Here is an 18,948-nt window from a genome sequence, read left to right as displayed (position 1 = left end):
TCAGCTAAGGGAGAAAAGACAGACTCACAGGGCAGATCTGTGTGGTTTTCTCAAAAGGTACAACATAAGCATGAAGAGGAAAGGCGTGATCACCAGCGTTTGGGGTGCAGGAGGGTCTGATGGCAGAAGGGCCGGGGGGGTGGTAGTGGTTCTGAAGGGGGACGAAACTGCTCTAGATCTTGACCGCAGGGGTGGTTACTGTCTACATGGCCCAAATGTGTAAAAACGTACACTCAAAAGGGTGAATTTCACTTTGTAAATTTTAGCCCGTTTTGTGGGCTGTATTGTATCTCCCCAAAAGATATGTTGACCTTATTTGGCAACAGGGTCACGGCGGATGTAATTAGTGAAGATGAGGTCATGCTGAAGCAGGGTGGGCCCCAATCCAACATGACTGGTGTCCTTATAAGAAGAGAGGAAACGAGGAGACAGACACGCAGGGAGAAGATGGCCATGTGACAAAGGAGGCAGAGACTGGAGTGACCAGACGCGAGACAAGGGACCGCAAGGGTTGCCTGGGGCCACCAGGAGCTGGGAGGAGGCAAGGAAGTCTTCTTCTGAGAGTCAGAGAGAACACGGCCCTGCGGCCGCCTGAACTTGGGACTTCTGGCCTCCAGAACCGGCAGAGAACAAATCCCTGTTGCTTCAGTCTCTCAGTTTCTGCTACTTGGTTCCAGCAGCCCTAGGAAACGAGCCCATAACTCAGTTTCAAAAGTGGGGGAACAAACCCGTGTCACTCTTCACAGCCTGAGGATACAGCCTGAGGGCCTCTGCTGCCTGCTTCCCTCTCCTCAGCCCACCCTCCATCCAGCACGCTAGGCCCAGGAGCCTGCAGTGCCCCCAGCATGGCCACGTGGGCTCTCCCAGCACCCCATGCTGACCTGGGAAACCCTGTCGCTCAGCTCAGCTCACACCTCCCGGGGAAGCTCCCCCAGCCGCTGCTCTAGCCTAAGCAGGGCACCCCTTCACTGGGGGCCCCAGCACTGCAGGTGACCATCCTGCAGCTGTAGGCACAGCATTGCAGGTCCCTCCTGTGTCCCCACAAGACTGAGGGTCCTTGGGACAAAGATGAGTCGCTGGGTCATTGCTGGACGAGAGCGCTGTGCTGGGTGGGGATCTAAAGGATGGGGCGGGTTTGGGGGCTCCGGCAACTATGTGCCCAGCTCAGCCAGGCCCTGCACAGCTGGGCAAGGGGCTCGGTCAGGTTTCTGTCTCGGATTTCTCCGGCCACAGCCTCTGCTCTGAGAGTCTCCTCTCCAGAGTTGACCTTGACAGCTTGCCCTACTCTTTTGCTCAGGCCCTCACAGCCCGAGCCCCCTCCATAAGCTAGAGTCCCCCCAGAGGCCTGCTACCCGGGCCGATTCCACCTCCCCTCTGTCCTTGGCATTGACCTGCCCTGTACGTGTTCATTTGACAAGCATTTTCCAAGTTCTGTTAGACAGCCCCTCCCCCGCCCCCAGCCCTTACAACTGTCGTTCAGTGCAAGTGCTCACTGAGTCCATCACTCTGTGCCCACCACAGGGCTGATCTGGCGAAGACACCCCCCCTCCTCCGGAAGGGTCAGTCAGGAGCTTACAGTCTATATAGTCTAGAGGGTCCCAGAAGAATACGCCGCAGCAGGCGTGAGGAGCGAGGCTGACGGGGGTTCTGCTGGCTGGGGTCCCGACAGCCCAGGAGGTGCCTCTGTGTAAATTAGAAGAAGGTGTGCTTGCTCCCCGTGCAGGCGCGCACACACCTGCCGTCACGCACAGCTGGGCAAGAGCATGAAGTTGCAGCCCCACCTGCGTCTCTCTCAGCTGGTGCCTCTGGGCAGTGATCACCCTGCACAAGCACCAGCCCTGGGGGCTGGACAGCCTGGGAGGCTCTGCGCAGGGGGTGGACGTGCTTAGTCCTGGAGAGAGGAAAGAGCTCAGCGCTTTCCAGAGGCTGGAGGGAGAGGCAGCTAGCGAAGGCGGTGCCTCACACACGGGAGCGCGCCTGCGTGTCCGCGCAGAGCCTTGGAAAGAGCCTGGGTCGAGCCTTGAGACTTTGGGGCACTTCCTCCCCCTCTGTGAGCCACAGACTCATCCTTCAGCAGGATCTGGATTAGGGGGTCTCCAGAGCATCACTGAGCTTTGATGCCTGATCATGCTAGAGCCAGGGATGGGGGAAAGAAGACCCCTGACTGTCTTTCAAACCATGTCAAGGGGCACTTACCCAGCCTTTCAAGACAGGCCACCCTGCTCAATCCCTGGCCACACCGGGAGCCTCTCAGGCACAGCCTGGGGGCAGCCCCATGCCTATAGCCGATCCTAGCTGGGAAGGGAAGTCCAGCTCCGGCCATTTCAGGACAAGCCATTTTCAAGGCTGGACAGAGAGATGAGGTGACCAGTCAAGACCCCCCAGTGCCAGTGGTCAGCTCAAACCCAGCCTGGCACGCAGCATGTGCTCAATAAAGAGGCAATGAATGAATGAATGAACGAATGAATGAATGAACGATGGCAGCCAGCAAGGACACAGGCACTGTTCAGATTGGGTCCTGGCCTTTCTTATGCTGGTGTGGTGGGAGACCCAGCCTCAGACGGAGCTCAGGGAGAATTAATCCAGGAGACTTTTTCATCTAAAGCATAGATGAGGCAACGGAGGCCGTGGGAAGAGACACGGTGGCCATGCTCAGCCATATTTAGTCCTGTCAAAGCACTAAACTGGGGAGTGAGAATGCGAACCAAAGTAACTGGTCTGAAGCTTCTAGGGAAATCTAAAATTCGCAAACACACAATGTAAACAAACATGTTTGTAGGCTAGTCCTTGAAATAAGAGCCTTAGTCAATGCAAACGTGCCTCTCTTCTAGTCTCTTCTCCCTCCACTAGGAAACAGACTTGCAGGTAACCCTGAAAAGCAGCGTCAGTATTTCTGGCACATAATCTTGTGCTATGTGACGAGAGATAGAACTTTCTATGTTAGTTAGGGTTACGTTTGTGACAGAAAATCTACAATAACGGTGATGAATAAGCTAGGTATGCATTCCTCTCTCACATACAAGCCTGAATAAGGAGCTCAGGGCTGGGAAGATGCTCCAACATGTCTTGAAGCCTGTATAGCTTCCATTTTCAAGATCGCCACAGAGTCCCATATGGCCGCTTTCCCTCCAGCCATCACGTCTGCATTCCACCCAACAGGAAAGAGGAAGGAAGAGAAACATATGCCCCTTCTGTTTAAGGACATCTCCAAGAAAATTGCGCTCCCCACTTATATTTCACCACCTTGAACTTAGTCCCACGGCCACACCGAGCTGCAAGGACATTGGGAAGCGCTCAGCTGTATTTTACACCTGACTGAAGTTCAGGGCGAACAGGCTCTGCTTTCCCCCGGAGCTCGAATACTCCAGGGTGGTGACAGAGCTCAAGGAAATGGTCCCAAACCCTAGACCCACATACGTTTTCAGGAGCTTCTTTTAAAATGGACGGACTTGGAAAGAAGTGGCACATTTCTATGCTGACTGTGACCATCAAAAGATCAGAATATGGTGGGACCACCAAAGATGGGAGGTAGGTAACGTATCTGCACAGCACAGTATGTAGAAATGTGTGTAATAAATAACACTCTGTGAAAAAAAGAGGAACACATATTAATATACCCACAGATCAAAACTGTGCACACAAAGATCAGAATTAAGTAGACATGCGCTTGGACTAGGTGTAGCCTGAAAGAGATTAATGTGTTTGATGCTTTAAACTTCACTGTTTTTGAGGCTCTGTATGTGAACTTTATCAAGCATCTAATGTTATTTACTTATTTTATTTTTTGAAAATCAACAGCATATACACACACAGGCCACACACACACACACACACACACATCCCATACACACACAGGTAACAGCCCTGAACTGGTCCCACAGCCCAAATAGTTGAGAACATCATCTCACGTAACCATGAGAACAATCCTGTGAGGCAGGGATCGTGGTTCCACTTGGCAGAGGAGGAGGAGGAAGGTGTCCTGGCAGGTAGGTACAGGTGCAGTGACTTGCCCAGGGTTGCCCAGCTCTAAGTGGGAGAGCAGACTCGTGGTCTCATCACCATGGAAAAAATCCAGACTCTTCTACCTGTACCCAAGTGAGCCCCAATGCCATTCTGGACCCATCACACACAGAACCTTACTCCCTGTCCCCAGAGCAGGCTCTTCAGGGCTCCACACCCAACTTGGGTTTCCCCACTTTCCTGCTTTGTGCTTTTCTCCTGTCTGGGATTCCTTTCTCTGCATATGCCCGATTTCAGCTGTTAAAGTCCTACCCATCATTCAAGACCCAATCCAGATGCCACCTCTTCCAGGGAGTCTTCCCTGCTCACCACAGCTAAGTGTAATGGGGCCTCAACATGTTTTTATCTAGTGCCCTGTACTTTAATTATGTGCATGTTTCTCTTATTTTCCCTAGTAGATAAACTGGAAATTCCTGTTACATATTCAAAAAGTGTTCAGTGGATGGATGGGTGGATGGGTGGATGGGTGGATGGGTAGTTTGATGGCTGGGTGGGTGGATGGCTAGGTGGATGGGTGGGTGGATGGATGGAAGGAAGGAAGAAAGGAAGGGAGGAAGGGAGGGAGGGAGGGATAGATGGGTAGGTGAATGGATGGATGGATGGATGGGTGAGGATGGATGAGAATGACATTAGTTGAGAAAAGAATCTTGGAATATATTTTAGATGAATGCTCTGTCAAAAATGTCAAGAACAGAAAGAAACCAGCATGATAAACACTGTCATCAGTTGCCACGGGGAGAGAGCTAAGTCCTGGCTTTGAATTGCAGTATCCCTAGAGAAATTTGCAGCATCAGTCTCTGACACTGATTGAGATCAAGGAAGCTGGGGACGTGGAGGCTGGGGAAAGAGATCCCCAACGAATTCCTCCTTGACACCTTGCTCCCTTAGCCAGAGGTGGTCAGATGGTAAATTTCAGGTGCCAAGTCCTTTATTTCTTTGGTCCCTGGAGGTGGATGAAGCACATTTATTGACCCAGGGAACAAGTTAGCCCTGGGAAAGCCTGTGCTGGGGGGCTTCTCCGCTACCTTTGTGGTCCACTCCCTTCTTCTGGGCTGTCCTGTCTACCCCTGCCCCATTACTGTCCTCGGGTCAGTCTCTTCCTTCAGCCCTGATGCCTTGTACTGAATGTTAGCCAAGGAGCCGGGCTGGTGCCTGGCATTTGAAGTCCTGTCTCTTAGCTAAGAAATAAAAAGTCCTTGGCTTTGATAAAGATCCCAGAGTCAGTGATGAAATGGGGCCACCTTCAATGGGGGCGGGGGGCATGTCATGCAGGAAGCCCTGCAGGGCAGCCCCTCAAGCACCAGCTCAAAGGTGCCCAACTGGCCTCCCTCTCCTGAGCTGCAGGTTGTGGGTGGCGCAGGTTCTGGGGGCTCTCCTGCCTGGTCCGAGGCCGGAGGACACAGGGGTCCGTCCCTCAGGCTGGTGCAGACACTGGGAGGGTGTGGCCTGAGCGTGCTGGTGCCACCAAGAACACAGCAGCAACCGGCCTTGACCACAACCACTCCCTTCGCCGCTGCTTCTGAAAGGGAACTGACGGTTTATGGCGGGCGGGCTTGCTGCTCAAACATGTACCAGCTGGGGCAGGGGCACACTCAGGAATTATCCGCAAGATGGGGGCGAGGGGCTCTGCTGTCCCTTTCAAAGCCCCAGACCACCCGAGTGGTTTCAGCCACTGGGGGGCCGCCTCCAAGTGCCCCCCCCCCCCCACCTGTGGACAGGAGACCCGTCTGAGGCTGCACAGGGCGTCCTGGCCAGCGGGGAGAGCCAGAGGCAGAGGCCATGATGGCGGCTTCCAGATTCTTCTATCAAAGGCCTGAGGCCGACAGCCGCACAGGTACGGAGTCAGTAAGGTCCTCCCCACCGCTCTGTGGGTTCCCAGGCGGAGGACAGGGTTCCGCTGTGCCCACCTGCCTCTTTCTTCTCCTTCACGGCAGGAGGGAAGGGACTGGTTTTACGGTATGATGGGTGTGTGTTGGAGGAGGGTGGCGGAGAGCCACAGTGTCATCGGCTGCCCCCACCTGCATGGGCCGGCTGGCTGCCCTGGGGCAGCACTGGGATGCTGTGCAGAGGCCCCGGCCTGCCCTGCCTGGCGGGGAGCCCCTTCCCTCAGCCCGAGCCTCCCTTGCAGGGCCTCCCCTCAGAACTTATCCCTCCAGAGCCACGACAGCCCTCCAGCCAGGAGCCCCGCAACACAAGGCTGCTGAGACCCCCGCACCCCACAGCTCCTGCACCATATGGCCAGAGTGGGGGCTGCCTGCAGATCTGCTCACTCCAGCCCCACCTTTCCACTCACCCCCCACCCCAGGCAGCCATTTTTACCAGGAAGGCAGAAGCCTTGTCCCAAAGTGGGGTCCCAAAACCAATGCACTTTTTTCCAAAATTAGTTTTTCAAAAATAAACCCTCAGTGATGAAAAAACTATTTCCTTCTGATCAGGGTGATAACATAGAAGACTCCTTTCTGGGTCTTTGTCTCTTATGAACGTGCACCTCTATGTTCTAGATCGTTCCATAGGCTGAAGGAAGAAGGCACACTCATCTCTGAATGGCGCTTCAACCCCGTGAACTCCTACTGCCCGGGGAGACCAGCTTCCACTGCCCGTTGGCCAGTAACTCTGGGAATCACTGAGTGTCAGGCTGAGCAGGGACCTGAGACGTCACTGAGTTCATTTTAACAGGGAAACTGAGGCCCAGAGAGTAAGAGACTTGCTTCCTAGAGTCCAATCACAAATCACCAGAGGGGACCCTACAGATCCCCTCCAGCCCCCTTGACATCCTACAGCATGTAAGTCCCTAAGTATCTTCAAAGTCAGCGCCGGACGATACAATCAGTCCAACTCACTGCCAGGCAGGTGGCAGGGACCAGGTGGGGGGGGGGCAGGAAAGGGGGGACAGGCTGCCCAAATTCCACTGCCGCAGCCAGAGCAGTGTTTCTCAGACTTCCCTTCAGCAGCCTTTTCTTTTGTTAAAAAGACGTTAAAAACTGACAACCACCACCAACTTCCCCAATCACGTCATAAAAGAAAAGAGGCCTAATACGGCAAAAGGCCTAATCTCAGAATAAAGAACAGTTCTGCCCAAGAGAAGACAGTTTGGTAACCTTGGCTGATACGCACACCACACACACACACAACAATAGCCTTCTTTTCCTAAATTCTCAGCGGACCACAGACCTGCACGTGGGACCCACTGACCCAGCCAGGGCTCCCCCGGAACCTGTACACCCAGATAACGCCATTCTTTTGTCCGACAATGCAGGATCTATCTGTGAGCTGGCTTCACCTTCTCCCAGCCTCTCTCCCAGAGATGTGAGGAAGCTCAGCTGCCTGAGGGGGGTGAGGGGAACATTGCTGGAAATGGGGTCTGCACAGGGTCTCCACCTGATTCCCTCCTTGTCCCGACTGGGGGAGGGGTGTGGCCTCAGGGGATCTCGCCACCTGCTGCAGAAGGGGAGACAGGCTCCTCACCTCCCAGTCCTGCGCCACCCCCTCCTGGGCCCCGCCCTGAGGTCTGAGCTGCCTCGCCAATAGTTCTAAAAGTCCAGGTGCTTCAGGACACACAAGAAAAGGCTAAGAGGCGATTTTTAAAATGTCATTCAGTGTAGCATCATCCTCAAACACTTACTGAGTGCCAACTGTTTGAGGGACAGAAAGAGATGGAACTAAAAGCTCTGATCCCTTTTATCTGCAAGTTTATGAATCTAAGTAGAAAGGTATGATTTAATATCTCTAAAATTGCTCGGTAAATAAGTACCGGTAGTTCATGTAAAAGGTCTTCTGAGTATTCAAAATGTCACACCTATTCCTGGTTGGTTTCTGGTTTTGATTTCCTGATCTCCTGGATTAAAATGCAGGTGTTCTCGTAACATTTTAAGCTTTAACACTTTCTGCCTCAGAAAAGATCATCCAACAGGGCCCCAGGCCCAGGGTAGGACCTTTCCAGTGGTGGGGGTGGTGGGAAGGAGGGCCTCTGGGACCAATGTGCTGAGACCCCCACGGCCCAAACAGACCCTGTGCCCCCACCCTCTGCACTCCCACAGGCTTCCCAGGGGGTGCACGGGGGCTTCTGGGGGCCCAGAGTGCATGTCTGAGCCGGTCAGCCTGCAGGCCAGAGTTTCTCTTGGGGCCTGGGAGGGGGTGGGTCTCCCAGCTGAGTACCACCCAGGACCACCTGGGAGCATTTGCAAGCAAAGAGGCCCAGGCCAGTGGGCAGAGCTGGAGCTGGGAACTGGGTCCCTGAATGCATCCCTGGTCACTCTTCTGGGGGCCCCACCCTAGAAGAGCCCCTGTCTTAGCAGCTGTAGTCATTAAGGGGCCCCTCTCGAGGGTTCCACAGGACCCTCACATTATGTTAGACAGGAGACAGAAAGCCACTTGCTCAGGCAGCCCCTTGCCGACCCCAGGCTCCAGAGCCCAGAGTTCTAGGGCCAGCTGCACCTGGAGTAAGGCACTTCCTCTTTGAGGGGTCTCCATATCCTTGTCTTTACATTAGGGGGTTGGATTCCGTCTGTGATGGTCACATTTTTCCCAAGAGCGGAATTCTTTTTCCAGTGCAGTCTTAAGCAGGCCCTCGATGCCCTCAGTGTAGCAAACCTTCGGAAGTGTGGGCTCTGCGCGCACATGCTCAGTGGCCCCTGCACAGATCTGGCATCTGGCCCTCAGCTGTCACCGCTTCAGCAGCGCCATCCTCGGCCCTGTCTCCCCCGCCTCACCTCCAGTCCCTCAGCACATCCTGGGCTCTAGCTTCTCACCGCTGCACTCACACTCTTTCCAGGCCAACGCCCTCTGTCCTGGCCACCACGCTGGCTGCCGCGGGGGGGCCTCCCTGCATCTGCTTCGGTTTCCCCTGGCAGTCTGTCCTCAGTACAGCCCCAAACCCAATCGGGTCGCCCCTGTGTGCAACCCTCCGCCCCCGGTGGCCCTTGGTCCTTCCCCCACCTGACCAGCCCCGATCTGTTCTCACCTCCCACACTCTGCTCCAGCCTCCCTGACCTCAGAGTTCCCAACGGGCCAGAGACCGCCGCCCGGGCCTTGCCTCTCCTTCCTCGCCTCCCTCAGGCCTCCGATAAATGCCACTTCCTTGGAGTGGACTTGCTTCTGTGACCACCTGCTTCAGAACAGCCTCTCTGGGTCCCCACTCCTCTTACTTTGACTTCCCATTTCCTCCGGGAATGTCAGCTGCAAGGGGCCCGGGTCTCTGTTAAATGCTGGGTGCCCACCCCCACCTAGTGCAGCCGTTATTTGTCGACCGAACCTCCAATGAATCAGCAGGACCCTGACTGCAGGGGGAGAAAGTGTCTGCGCCCAGTGTACTGGGCGGCCTGTCTGCACTGTCTTTGTCCCCAGCTTGTCAAGATCCCCACACTCCTATTCTAGGGGCCGACATGCAAATGGCCCATCCTAGGCCCTGAGGGGTGAGGGTGGGAGGCACCCCCTAGCTGTCTGAACATCCACTCCCACCACTGAGAAGGACGGGACTTTGGGAAGACAGGTGGAAAGCGGGGCTCAGTGAGGACTGGGGACCCCACTAGGTGCTGGGGTGGCGTGTGGGTGAGGGGTCATAGATGATAGCTCCTCATCGTCTCTGGGCACCGTAACACAGGTAGATGTGCAGCCAGGGAACACGGGGAGCGGGAGCGGCACCTGACAACCACCTTCTGGTACTTGAGAGTCAAGAATGGCTGGGCCCTCGCGGGGAGAGCGGGGTTTCCGATGGTAGAAGTGAGAAGGAGGTAGACTGCAATCGAGTTCAGGAATTCCTCTCTTAGGTTATGGGCCTGTCAGAATGGCTGCCACTGTCACGGCAAGCTCTCCGTCACTGGAGGTATACAAGGACCTTTCAGGAATGGCGTCAAAGGGATTCCTGTACCTGGTTAAATGAGATAGGACCTAGGGACCCTTTCAACCCAAAAGGTCCTTAAATAAAACATTTTCAGCAATCAACCAATATTCATCTAACACTTAGGATGTGTCAGGCACGGTTCTAAGAGGGTCTGAGCTGGCACGTTAACCCTTAACTTGCCCAATCCTCAAAATCATCTTAAGAGGAGGTGTTATTATCAACCCCAATTTACAGATGAGGCAAATGCCAGGTCCCTTGTTCTAGGTTAAACAGCTGGTAAACAGAGGGGTTTCACTCAACAAATGATAATAGTAGTTATAACAATAACTATTAAGTTTACCCGAAGGCCGAGGTGCAAAACTCTATGCATGCTCTCATTTAATCCTCAAAACAACTGTAAAGGGTAGTTACTATCACTTGTCCTCACTTTATAGATCAGTAAACTGAGGCACAGAGAGGTTAAATAACTGGTCGAGGAATGAACAAAGAGGAAGCGGGTCAGGTTAAGTCATCCCTGGGAGGAAAATGGGAAGTTGGAGATGCCAGGACTCTGGCCCCTTACATCCCTTTCCTCTGAGGGAAACTCCTCCTTGCTGGCTCCACCCAGCAATACTGTGTGTGTCAGAGACTTGCCTCTGGGGCCCCTTCCCCAACAGGGAATCCCCAGTTCCTCCCACTGGATGGCATTTGTCTTTTCAGAAGTCACTTCCAAGGGAAAGCATGCAGGCAGAATTTTTCACCTGGGAGGGCAACAGGGAGTCAGACAAGGAGGGAGGTGATCACATCTCAATGTATTAGTTTGAGGGCCCCTCCAAGCCCCCCTCACGAGAGTGAAAGCCAGTCACCTCCAGCTGTGCCCCTCCACCCCTCCCTGTCCCCTCCCCCGCTGCAATTCAGCACTGCACAAGATCCACCCCAAGCTGCCTCCTGTTTTACAGAGTCTACAACCGAGGCCCTGGGAGCTGGGGTCACCGAACTAGCCAGCAGCAGTGTCCATCACAGAAGTAGGCCCAGAACTTCTAAACCAAAAAGCTGGGAATGGCGATCCTGGAGTCGCCTGTCAACTTTGCCCCCCCCCCCCAAAAGTTGTAAGAGTCTTCCCCAAGAATCTGCCTGCGAACTGGAACCTCCTCACCCCCCTGAAGCTTTCCCGGGATGCTTGCTGGACTGAGTGAGGCGTGGCAACCTTCTTCGAATAGCGCGCCCAGAGCAATATTCCGAAGCCTGAGGTTTCGGGGTGGGGAAATGAGATACTAGAGACCTGGTTCCCAAACAGGTTTGGCTTCACACTCTCCAGTCTGAACCTACTCGCCAGAGGTGCCGCAGGCCACGCTCAGTCTGTGGGCGCCCTGGTCCCTTCCCAAGAACCAGGCTTGGCAAAGGCCAGTCCGAAGGTCACTATCCCCGACCTGCCAGAGGAGCGGGGGAGGGGCTCTCCGTGGGTCCTAGGTCTAGGCCGGCTGGTTATTGTTGGGCCGTGGGCGCCCGAAGTTACGGGGGACCTGGCCCTCCCATCCCTGTCCTGCCGGGCGCCAGCGACTGTGGACACCCGGGGAGGCAGGCGGAGCGGTGGGTGCGGGAACCTGGCAGGGCCGGGACTGCCCGTATTTGCATCCAAAGTTCGGGCGGGACAGGAACCCGGGGACGGCCACGTCCACACAGCCCCAGAACCCCGGTTCTGACAGGTAGAGATACCCTTCTCGCTCTCGCGCGCCAAGCTACCGAGCGTGCCAGCTGACTTTCCAGTGAGTGGCGTCTGGGCTCCAAAGTTTAGCCAAGACTCCGAGTCCTGCCTGCAGAGTAACCAGAGCCGCGCCTTCCGTGCAGAACTGAGGGTCCGGATTTGCCTGTAGCCAGGGGTTCAGTCTCAGCCCGACACCACGAGGTCCCACAGCCGAGACCCGTCTGGGAACTGGGAGCTCCGAGCACTCTCGCGGGGATGGGGAGTGGGGCGGACAGGACGCGGCCGAGCGGGAGCCGGGGACACCCAGGCAGGAGGGGGCTCCGGCCTCGGACTTACCCCGCAGGGTCCTCGCGCGTGGGCGCCCCGGCCCGTCGGATCATGCCTCCGGCAGCTCGCAGGTGATGAACGGAGGGGCTCAGGCGCCGGGCGGCGCGGGCTGCAGTGGCCCAGGCGCCCGCATGTCCCAAGCGCTGGCCCTCGGGAAGGGCCCGGCGGGCGCCACCGCGCGCCGAGTGGGAAGCCGCCGCGCTCTGGGGCGCCCGCTCCCTCCTACTTCCTGTATCGGAGCGATTGGGGCTTTCAGGAAGAGGCTGGCCTTGGTGGTCAAGGGTTTTTTGTCAAAAGCGTTTCGGCGGTGGCTCGGGGGCTTGCGGCCCGGAGCCCTCTTGGGGCACACGGAAACCGGCGGCCGCGCCCCCGGGGCCGGGCCAGGCAGCGGGCGGTGCCAGGCGGAGGCACCCGGTGCTGGCGCCCAACCACGCGCGCTGCCTCCGCGAGCTGGGGCTGCGACTGCGGCTGTGGCCCAGGCGGCTCCCGGAGAGCCTGGGGGGAAACTCAGAGGAACGTTTCCAACTTGACAAAAGTGTCGCCTGGCACGGAAGGCGCTCCCTGCTCTTGCATGCGCCGTGCCGGCCGAGGACCCGCAGGTGGGGAACTCAAGAGCTCTGCGCAGGGCACTCACACGGGACAGGGAGCCATGGCCTTGCCTCCCGCCCCAAGGAGCCCCAAGATCTCCCATGGGCAGCCCCAGACCAGAAGCAGAGCACCTCCTCCGCATCCTTGACAGGTAGCCACGCTGCCTCCTCTTGGCTGCCTCCACTGACAATGAACTCACTATCTTCCAAGGCAGCCTGTTTACCTGCCGAGCCAGGGATTCGTCTGTCCTGGTACCTCACCTAGATGGGAGCAGAGGGAGAAAGCCAGTCAGCAACTCTGGCGGGACAGAGGCCTCTATTCTAAGTGCCTGGACACTCAAAAATATCTGCTGAGCAGGGGTTGCCCTCAGAGCATTTCACAGTGACTGCACGGTAACTGGACACTACAAAGTCACAACAGCCTCGTGCAGGGATTCTCAGCCTTGTCACCATTGACATTTGGGGCCAGATAATGCTTTGTTGTTGGAGCTGTCCTGTGCATTGCAGGATATTTAGCTGCATTCATGGCTCTGCCCACTAGACACCGATAGCATCACTTTCTCCTTGTAATAACCCAAAGTTTAAATGCCCCTAGGAGTCAAAACACTCCTAGTTGAAACCCACTGGTCAACATCTTCATTGCATAGATAAGGAAACGGAGACTTAATGAGCGGAGGTGACCCTCCTGAGACCACACAGTCAGTTGAGGTGCCGACAGGAATGAAGCCCTGGGGCTGCTACTCTCCCCTCACCTGCTCCTCCCTGCCCTTCCCGACACCCCCACCAACTCAGCCTGGCAGGACTTAGAAACACGAAGTGCAAACTCCTGGTAGGGATGCTAAATGGTGCTGCCACTTTGGGAAACAGTCCGGCAGTTCCTCAAAAGGCAAACCGCATGACCCAGCAATTCTACTCCTAGGTATCTACCCAAAAGAAATGAAGATATATGTTCACCCTCAAATTTGTACATGAGTGTCTATAGCAATATTATTCAGAATAGCCAAAAAGTAGAAACAACCCAAATATCCATCAGTTAATGAACTCATAAACAAATGTGGTTTATGCGTACAATGGAATATTATTAGGCCATAAAAAGGGATGACATACAAATTCATGCTACAACATGGATGAACCTGGAAAACAGTACGCTAAGTGAAAGAAGCCAGTCCCAGAGGAGCACATATTGTAGGATTCTACTTATATGAAATGTTCAGAACAGGTAAATCCATAGAGACAATCCATTGGTGGCTGCCAGAGGCTGGGAGGAGAGGGGAGAATAGTGAATGGCTGCTAATGGTTACAGGGTTTCTTTTGGGGGAAAAGAAAATATGCTAACATTGACTGTGCTGATGTTTGCATAACTTCGTGGCTATACTAAACACATTGAATTGTACACTTTAAGTGAATGAATGGTGTGTTATGTAAATTATATCTGAAACTGTTATTTTAGAAAATACAGCCTCCAGGAGGCCGCCCTGACTGCTCCAACCACCCCACTTCCTCCTCTGCTCAGATTCCCGTAGACCCCTCATTAGTTCATAACCATGACGCATTGACTTTCCTCTCCTCCCTTGATGGGAATCATCTTCTCCACATGTCCCTGGATAGGACTGTAGCTTCCTGTTTGAAAATACAGGCTTTGACAACAAACTTGTATTCAAATTTAACCCCAGGGCCTTCGGGCTAGAGAGCCTCGAACAAGTCACTTCCTAGCGCCTCAGCTTGATCATCTGTAAAAGTGATAAGTACAAGTGGGGTGGCAAGAAGGCACCGCTTCCAGGGTGCCATTATTAGTCTTTTGCTGTTGCTAAAACAAGCCCACAGGCCACTCCCAGGCCTCCCTGGGCCCCAGGAACAAGATCTCTGCAACTACAGTAGCCAGAACAGTCCCTTCAGGGCCTTCTAGGCTGATGTGAGCTGTGAGTATCACTAATTTTCTATATCTTCCCCAAATAGCAGTTTCCTTCAGCTCTCTGGGCCACTGCTGAGAAACTCAGGACAAGCCCCTCAAAGCATGGGTTCCATGGGACCAGCCTCAGGCTCTCGCCTTGTCCCTACAGGACTCCACAGGCCTCCTGCTGCTCACCTTCTCTGGGAAGACGGAATTCCTCAGTGAGGTCACCAGATGAAGCGCCCACCCTGACCCTATTGCTAGTGTAGGGATTCAGAAGGAGTCACCCCACATTATTTCAAGGTAAAGGCAACTGAGACCCTGCAGCCTCAAGAGAAACTTTTGCCCCGTTGCCCCGCAACTACCTAGAAGAATTTAAATCAGAGGCCTTGCCCATAGTAAGAGATTATCAGAGATAACTTTTTGACCTATCTGTAGGGCAAGGAAAACATCTGATTACTGAAACATCTGCTCTTCTTATCATCCTGCGTGACCTTCACCTCTGAAGCCTCAAGGTGATTGATCCTTAGCTCAGAATGTCATATATATACCTTGTTTTACTTTCCTGTCTCTGAACCGCTCATGTAGGCGGAGTCTCCCACTCTCTCATGCATGTGGGGTTCCCATGCCTACATATGCAATTACATTTGGCTATTTTCTCTTGTTATCTGTCTCATGTAGATTTAATCATTAGGCCTGCCTAAAGGACCTAGGAGAGTAAAGTCTCTCCCTCCCCCACAATAGCCACTGACCAAAGGGGAAGTGGCCAAGGTTCCAGAAATCTGAGCACCCTCTTTTAGTTATAGTCTTTGTCAAGCTTGCCCTCAGCCCCCTTCCTGGGTCCCCCTTTCACTCCCAGGTCTTCATACTCCCCACTTCTGTCCCTGGACATGGATCTCAGGACCCTGCTGGGAAGTGACCATTTGCTGCTGTTTGGGACTGCAAGTTCCTTCCCCTTGTCCTCACCTTCTTTTTGTTGTTGGTAACAGTACCCCAGTCCCTAGTTTCCCTGTAAGGGGCCAGTCCTCCCAGTTGGGTTCAGGTGGAGGTGATAACACCCTACTCCCATTTTTGAGGGAACACATGATTCTAGTCTGGCCGATCAGAGCCCTATACTTACTGGGCAGAGTGATTGGTTCATGGGTGAGCATGTGGCCCAAGTTGGGCCAATAAGGTCCCTCCCTGGATTTTTGTTGGTACTGCCTGGGAAAGAGAGCGGTCTTCCTCCTACTCCAAGCTGGCCTTAGGCTGGGAGAGTATGAACTTGGGGCAGCCAGACAGCCATCTGCACCACTAAGAGGTGAGACTGAACTCAAGAAGAAAGTCAAGATGGAGGAAAGCAATGCAGAGACAGACTGCGCCCTAGTGCCATCCTGAGAGGCCGAGATCCTGATATGCTTCAAGGCATCTGTACCATCTGACATCTTAGTTACCAGAACCAATACAGTCCTGTTTCTTTCCTTTTTAAAAAAAACTCGAACATGATCTGAGCCAGATTTCTGTTAGTTGTCACCCGAAGGCTCCAGGCTCCATGACGGCAGCTCCTCTCTCCATCTTCCATTCCTTGGAGGGTCCAGAGGACATCCGATTGTGGCAGGACCATAGGAAGGAAGAGATAAATCCTTCAACTTACTGTCTCAACACACACGAGGCTGGTTCGCATCTCTGGGGTTCTCAGCGGGTGGGCCTCACCCCCACATGCTCCTCGGCCTCCTCCTCCCTCCACACAGGTGAGGGCAAATAGACTCAGTCCTGAGGAGGAATGTGGGAATTTTCAGGGGAAGGTCACTTTTAGGATGTCAACTCCCAGTCCCACTGGAATTTCTGGGTACAATTAATGAAGGGAAAAAGTCTCATCGTGTAGACAGTCTTGCTTTTCAAAACCTCCCTAAATCTGCTCTGAGTTGGATAAGAGTCTTTGAGGAAACAGAGCATGTTCATTGAACAGAAATTTTCCTACTCTATAGAGTAGTCAATGAGAGCAAGGACTCGAGTCAGGCTGCCAGGGTTCAAATCCCAGCTCTTCCACTTCATGGCTGTGTAACCTTAGGCAAGCAACTTCACCTCCCCGTGCCTCAGTTTCCTCATCTGCGAGATGGGATAATCATAGTGTCTACCTCATAGGGTTGCTGTGAGTGTGCACAAGCTCATGTAGGTGAGGGGTTCAGAATAGAGCCTGGCATGTACAGTAGGCCCTCTCTATATCGCGGTTCACATATTGTGGCCTCACTGTATCGCAGGATTTTAAAAATATTATATTTAATTATTTATCGCGGAGTTTTCGCTATATTGCGGGATTTGCGGTACTGTATACGTAGGTTGTTAAAGTTACGTAGGTTTAAGAGTGTAGAATAAATGTAAGGTTCCTACTTCACTGGGGGGGTCTAGAACGTAATACCTGCAATAAGTGAGGGAATACTGTATTCATTATCTTGATTGTGATGCTGGTTTCATGGATATATATGTAACATGTATATATAGTCTTGGGCATATATATAACACATGTATATATGTTATATATATACTTGTATATATACTTGTATACACATGTTATATATACCTGTGTATATATGACATGTATGTGTATAACATGTATATGTACATGTATATATACATGTCACACACATGTATATATAACATGTATCTCTCTCTCTATATATATATCTCAAGACTAATCAAATTGTAAACTTTAAATATGTACAAATATTGCATATCACTTATAATTCAAAAAAGCTGTTTTTAAAAGTGTGTCAATCTCTAGTCATTATGCTATGAAAAGCACAAAAAATAAAGCAAATATTCTTCCAGTTTTCAAAAGCTATTGTTTGATTCTGCAGAGAAGTCATTCCTGTCATCAATGCATGAGTGAAGTTCTGACTTACACCTTTATTGTTTCACTTTGGTTGTTCCCATTAGTGTAAACAAAGATACGTTAATTTACAACACTACTGTTCATCAGTTGCGACCACAGGTTGGTCAGATAAAAGTGTTTTGTGGAAGTTAGTGAAAGCATTTAGTGAGAATTAATTGGCTATGTGGACTAAATAGAAGAGTATTGCATATTTCATAACTTAAGAATTTGCCCTGGCTGGTGTGGCTCAGTAGATTGCGTGCTGGCCTGCAAACCAAGAGGTCACTGGTTCAATTCCTAGTCAGGGCACAGGCCTGGATTGCAGGCCAGGTCCCCAGTTGGGGGCATGCGAGAGGCAGCTGACTGACATTTCTCTCCCTCTCTTTCTCCTTCCTTCCCCTCTCTCTGAAAATAAATACACAAAATCTTTAAAAAAGAAAGAAAGAAGACAAGGCCATGAGTTTCAGGTATAATTCAAGATTCTCCAACATGATGGTTCATAAAGATTCAGCATGAGGGAGACATTTTTCAAGAAGATTATTTTCTTTGTTCCCTCCTCCCGAATGAAGGATGACCAGGGAGGAGGCGGCCCTTGGTGGGTGGTGAAGGACTCAGCCCTTAACACTGGCTGCAGGCAGGGAGAAGGCAGCAGCTGGCGCGGGGAAGACTCATTTGCCTGGTTACATGTCCTTCCTCTTGGCAGCACTTGGAGTGAGGGAATGGAAAGAGCCTATGACACAGTAACCTCTGGGAAACAAATCCACATTTTTGACAAGAGGCCAGATAACTCAGCATTAGCAGCTCATCATCTCCGAGCTGGCTCATGTACCAGAAGGCAAGCCAGGAGGTTGAAGCTGTTCTCTGGGAAGTAGAGCTCCTACTGTGCACCAGGCGCTGTGACCCTACTGTGTAGAGAGATGGGGAAAGGACTCCGAGGGCAAGGACACATGCCCCAGGATTTCGCCCCATCCCCTGGGAACCACTTGTGTACAGGTGGGCAATCTTTCACCACGTCTGATTCATCGTGTGTGTCCACCCGGGTGCTCAGGACAGCTGAATAAATGGGCTAACGGGCTAAAGCTTGTACACACAACGTCTTAGCTACCCATTGATGCGTAACAAATCACCCCTGAATGTAATACCTTTAAACAACAACAGGCTTTTTCCCTCTCTCTCTTACACAATATCCATGGATCAGAAATCCAGGAGCAGCTCAACTGGCTGGGTCTGACGGTAGATCTGTCGTGAGGCTGCAGTCACGATGAAAGTAGGCAGCATTTCTGGGCTGTGAGGCCAAAGCTGTGTGCGAGGGACACAGAGCAACAACAACAGATGGAGTCACATGGAGCAACACACCAGCCTTAACTGAGCATCCTCCTGTGGGACAGAAATGAGATCCTACCACTATTAAGCCACTGTTCTTTGGAGGTTGCTGGGAGTAGGATTTTTTAAAAAATAATCTATTTATTTGTTTGTTTATTTTATTTTTAGAGAGAGGAGAAAGGAGAAAGAGAAGGAGAGAAACATCACCGTGTGGTTGCCTCTCAGTCGCGCCCCCAACTGGGGACCTGACGTTCAATCTAGTTCATGTGCCCTGACTGGGAATCGAACCAGCAACACTTGGCTTGCAGACCGATGCTCAATCCACTGAGCCACAGCAGCCAGGGCCTGGGAGAAGGATTTTAATGGGTAAAAATAAAGAAAGGGCCTGCTGGGGGAGCTGACCGCGAGTGAAGGCTGAGAGGCAGG

The 18,948-nt window shown here is 52.8% G+C and overlaps 1 protein-coding gene across 1 annotated transcript in view; it reads right to left on the bottom strand.

Moving 5' to 3' along the window:
• Positions 1–12,248, bottom strand: part of RIN3 (Ras and Rab interactor 3) — a 115,854-nt gene extending 103,606 nt beyond the window's left edge. Inside the window, exon 1 of the mRNA XM_090271326.1 lies at positions 11,880–12,248. Coding sequence (XP_090127452.1) covers positions 11,880–11,923 — 44 coding nt within the window. The 5' untranslated portion in view covers positions 11,924–12,248. The remainder of the gene's footprint in view (positions 1–11,879) is intronic.
• Between the last annotated feature and the right edge of the window lie 6,700 nt (positions 12,249–18,948).

The sequence above is a fragment of the Furipterus horrens genome, unplaced genomic scaffold (genome assembly GCF_987537825.1).
Source record: "Furipterus horrens unplaced genomic scaffold, mFurHor1.1.pri manual_scaffold_3, whole genome shotgun sequence".
In the NCBI taxonomy this organism is placed as follows: Eukaryota; Metazoa; Chordata; class Mammalia; order Chiroptera; family Furipteridae; genus Furipterus; species Furipterus horrens.
Note: the sequence above shows the minus strand (reverse complement) of the source record. Positions and strands in the feature narration are given on the sequence as shown.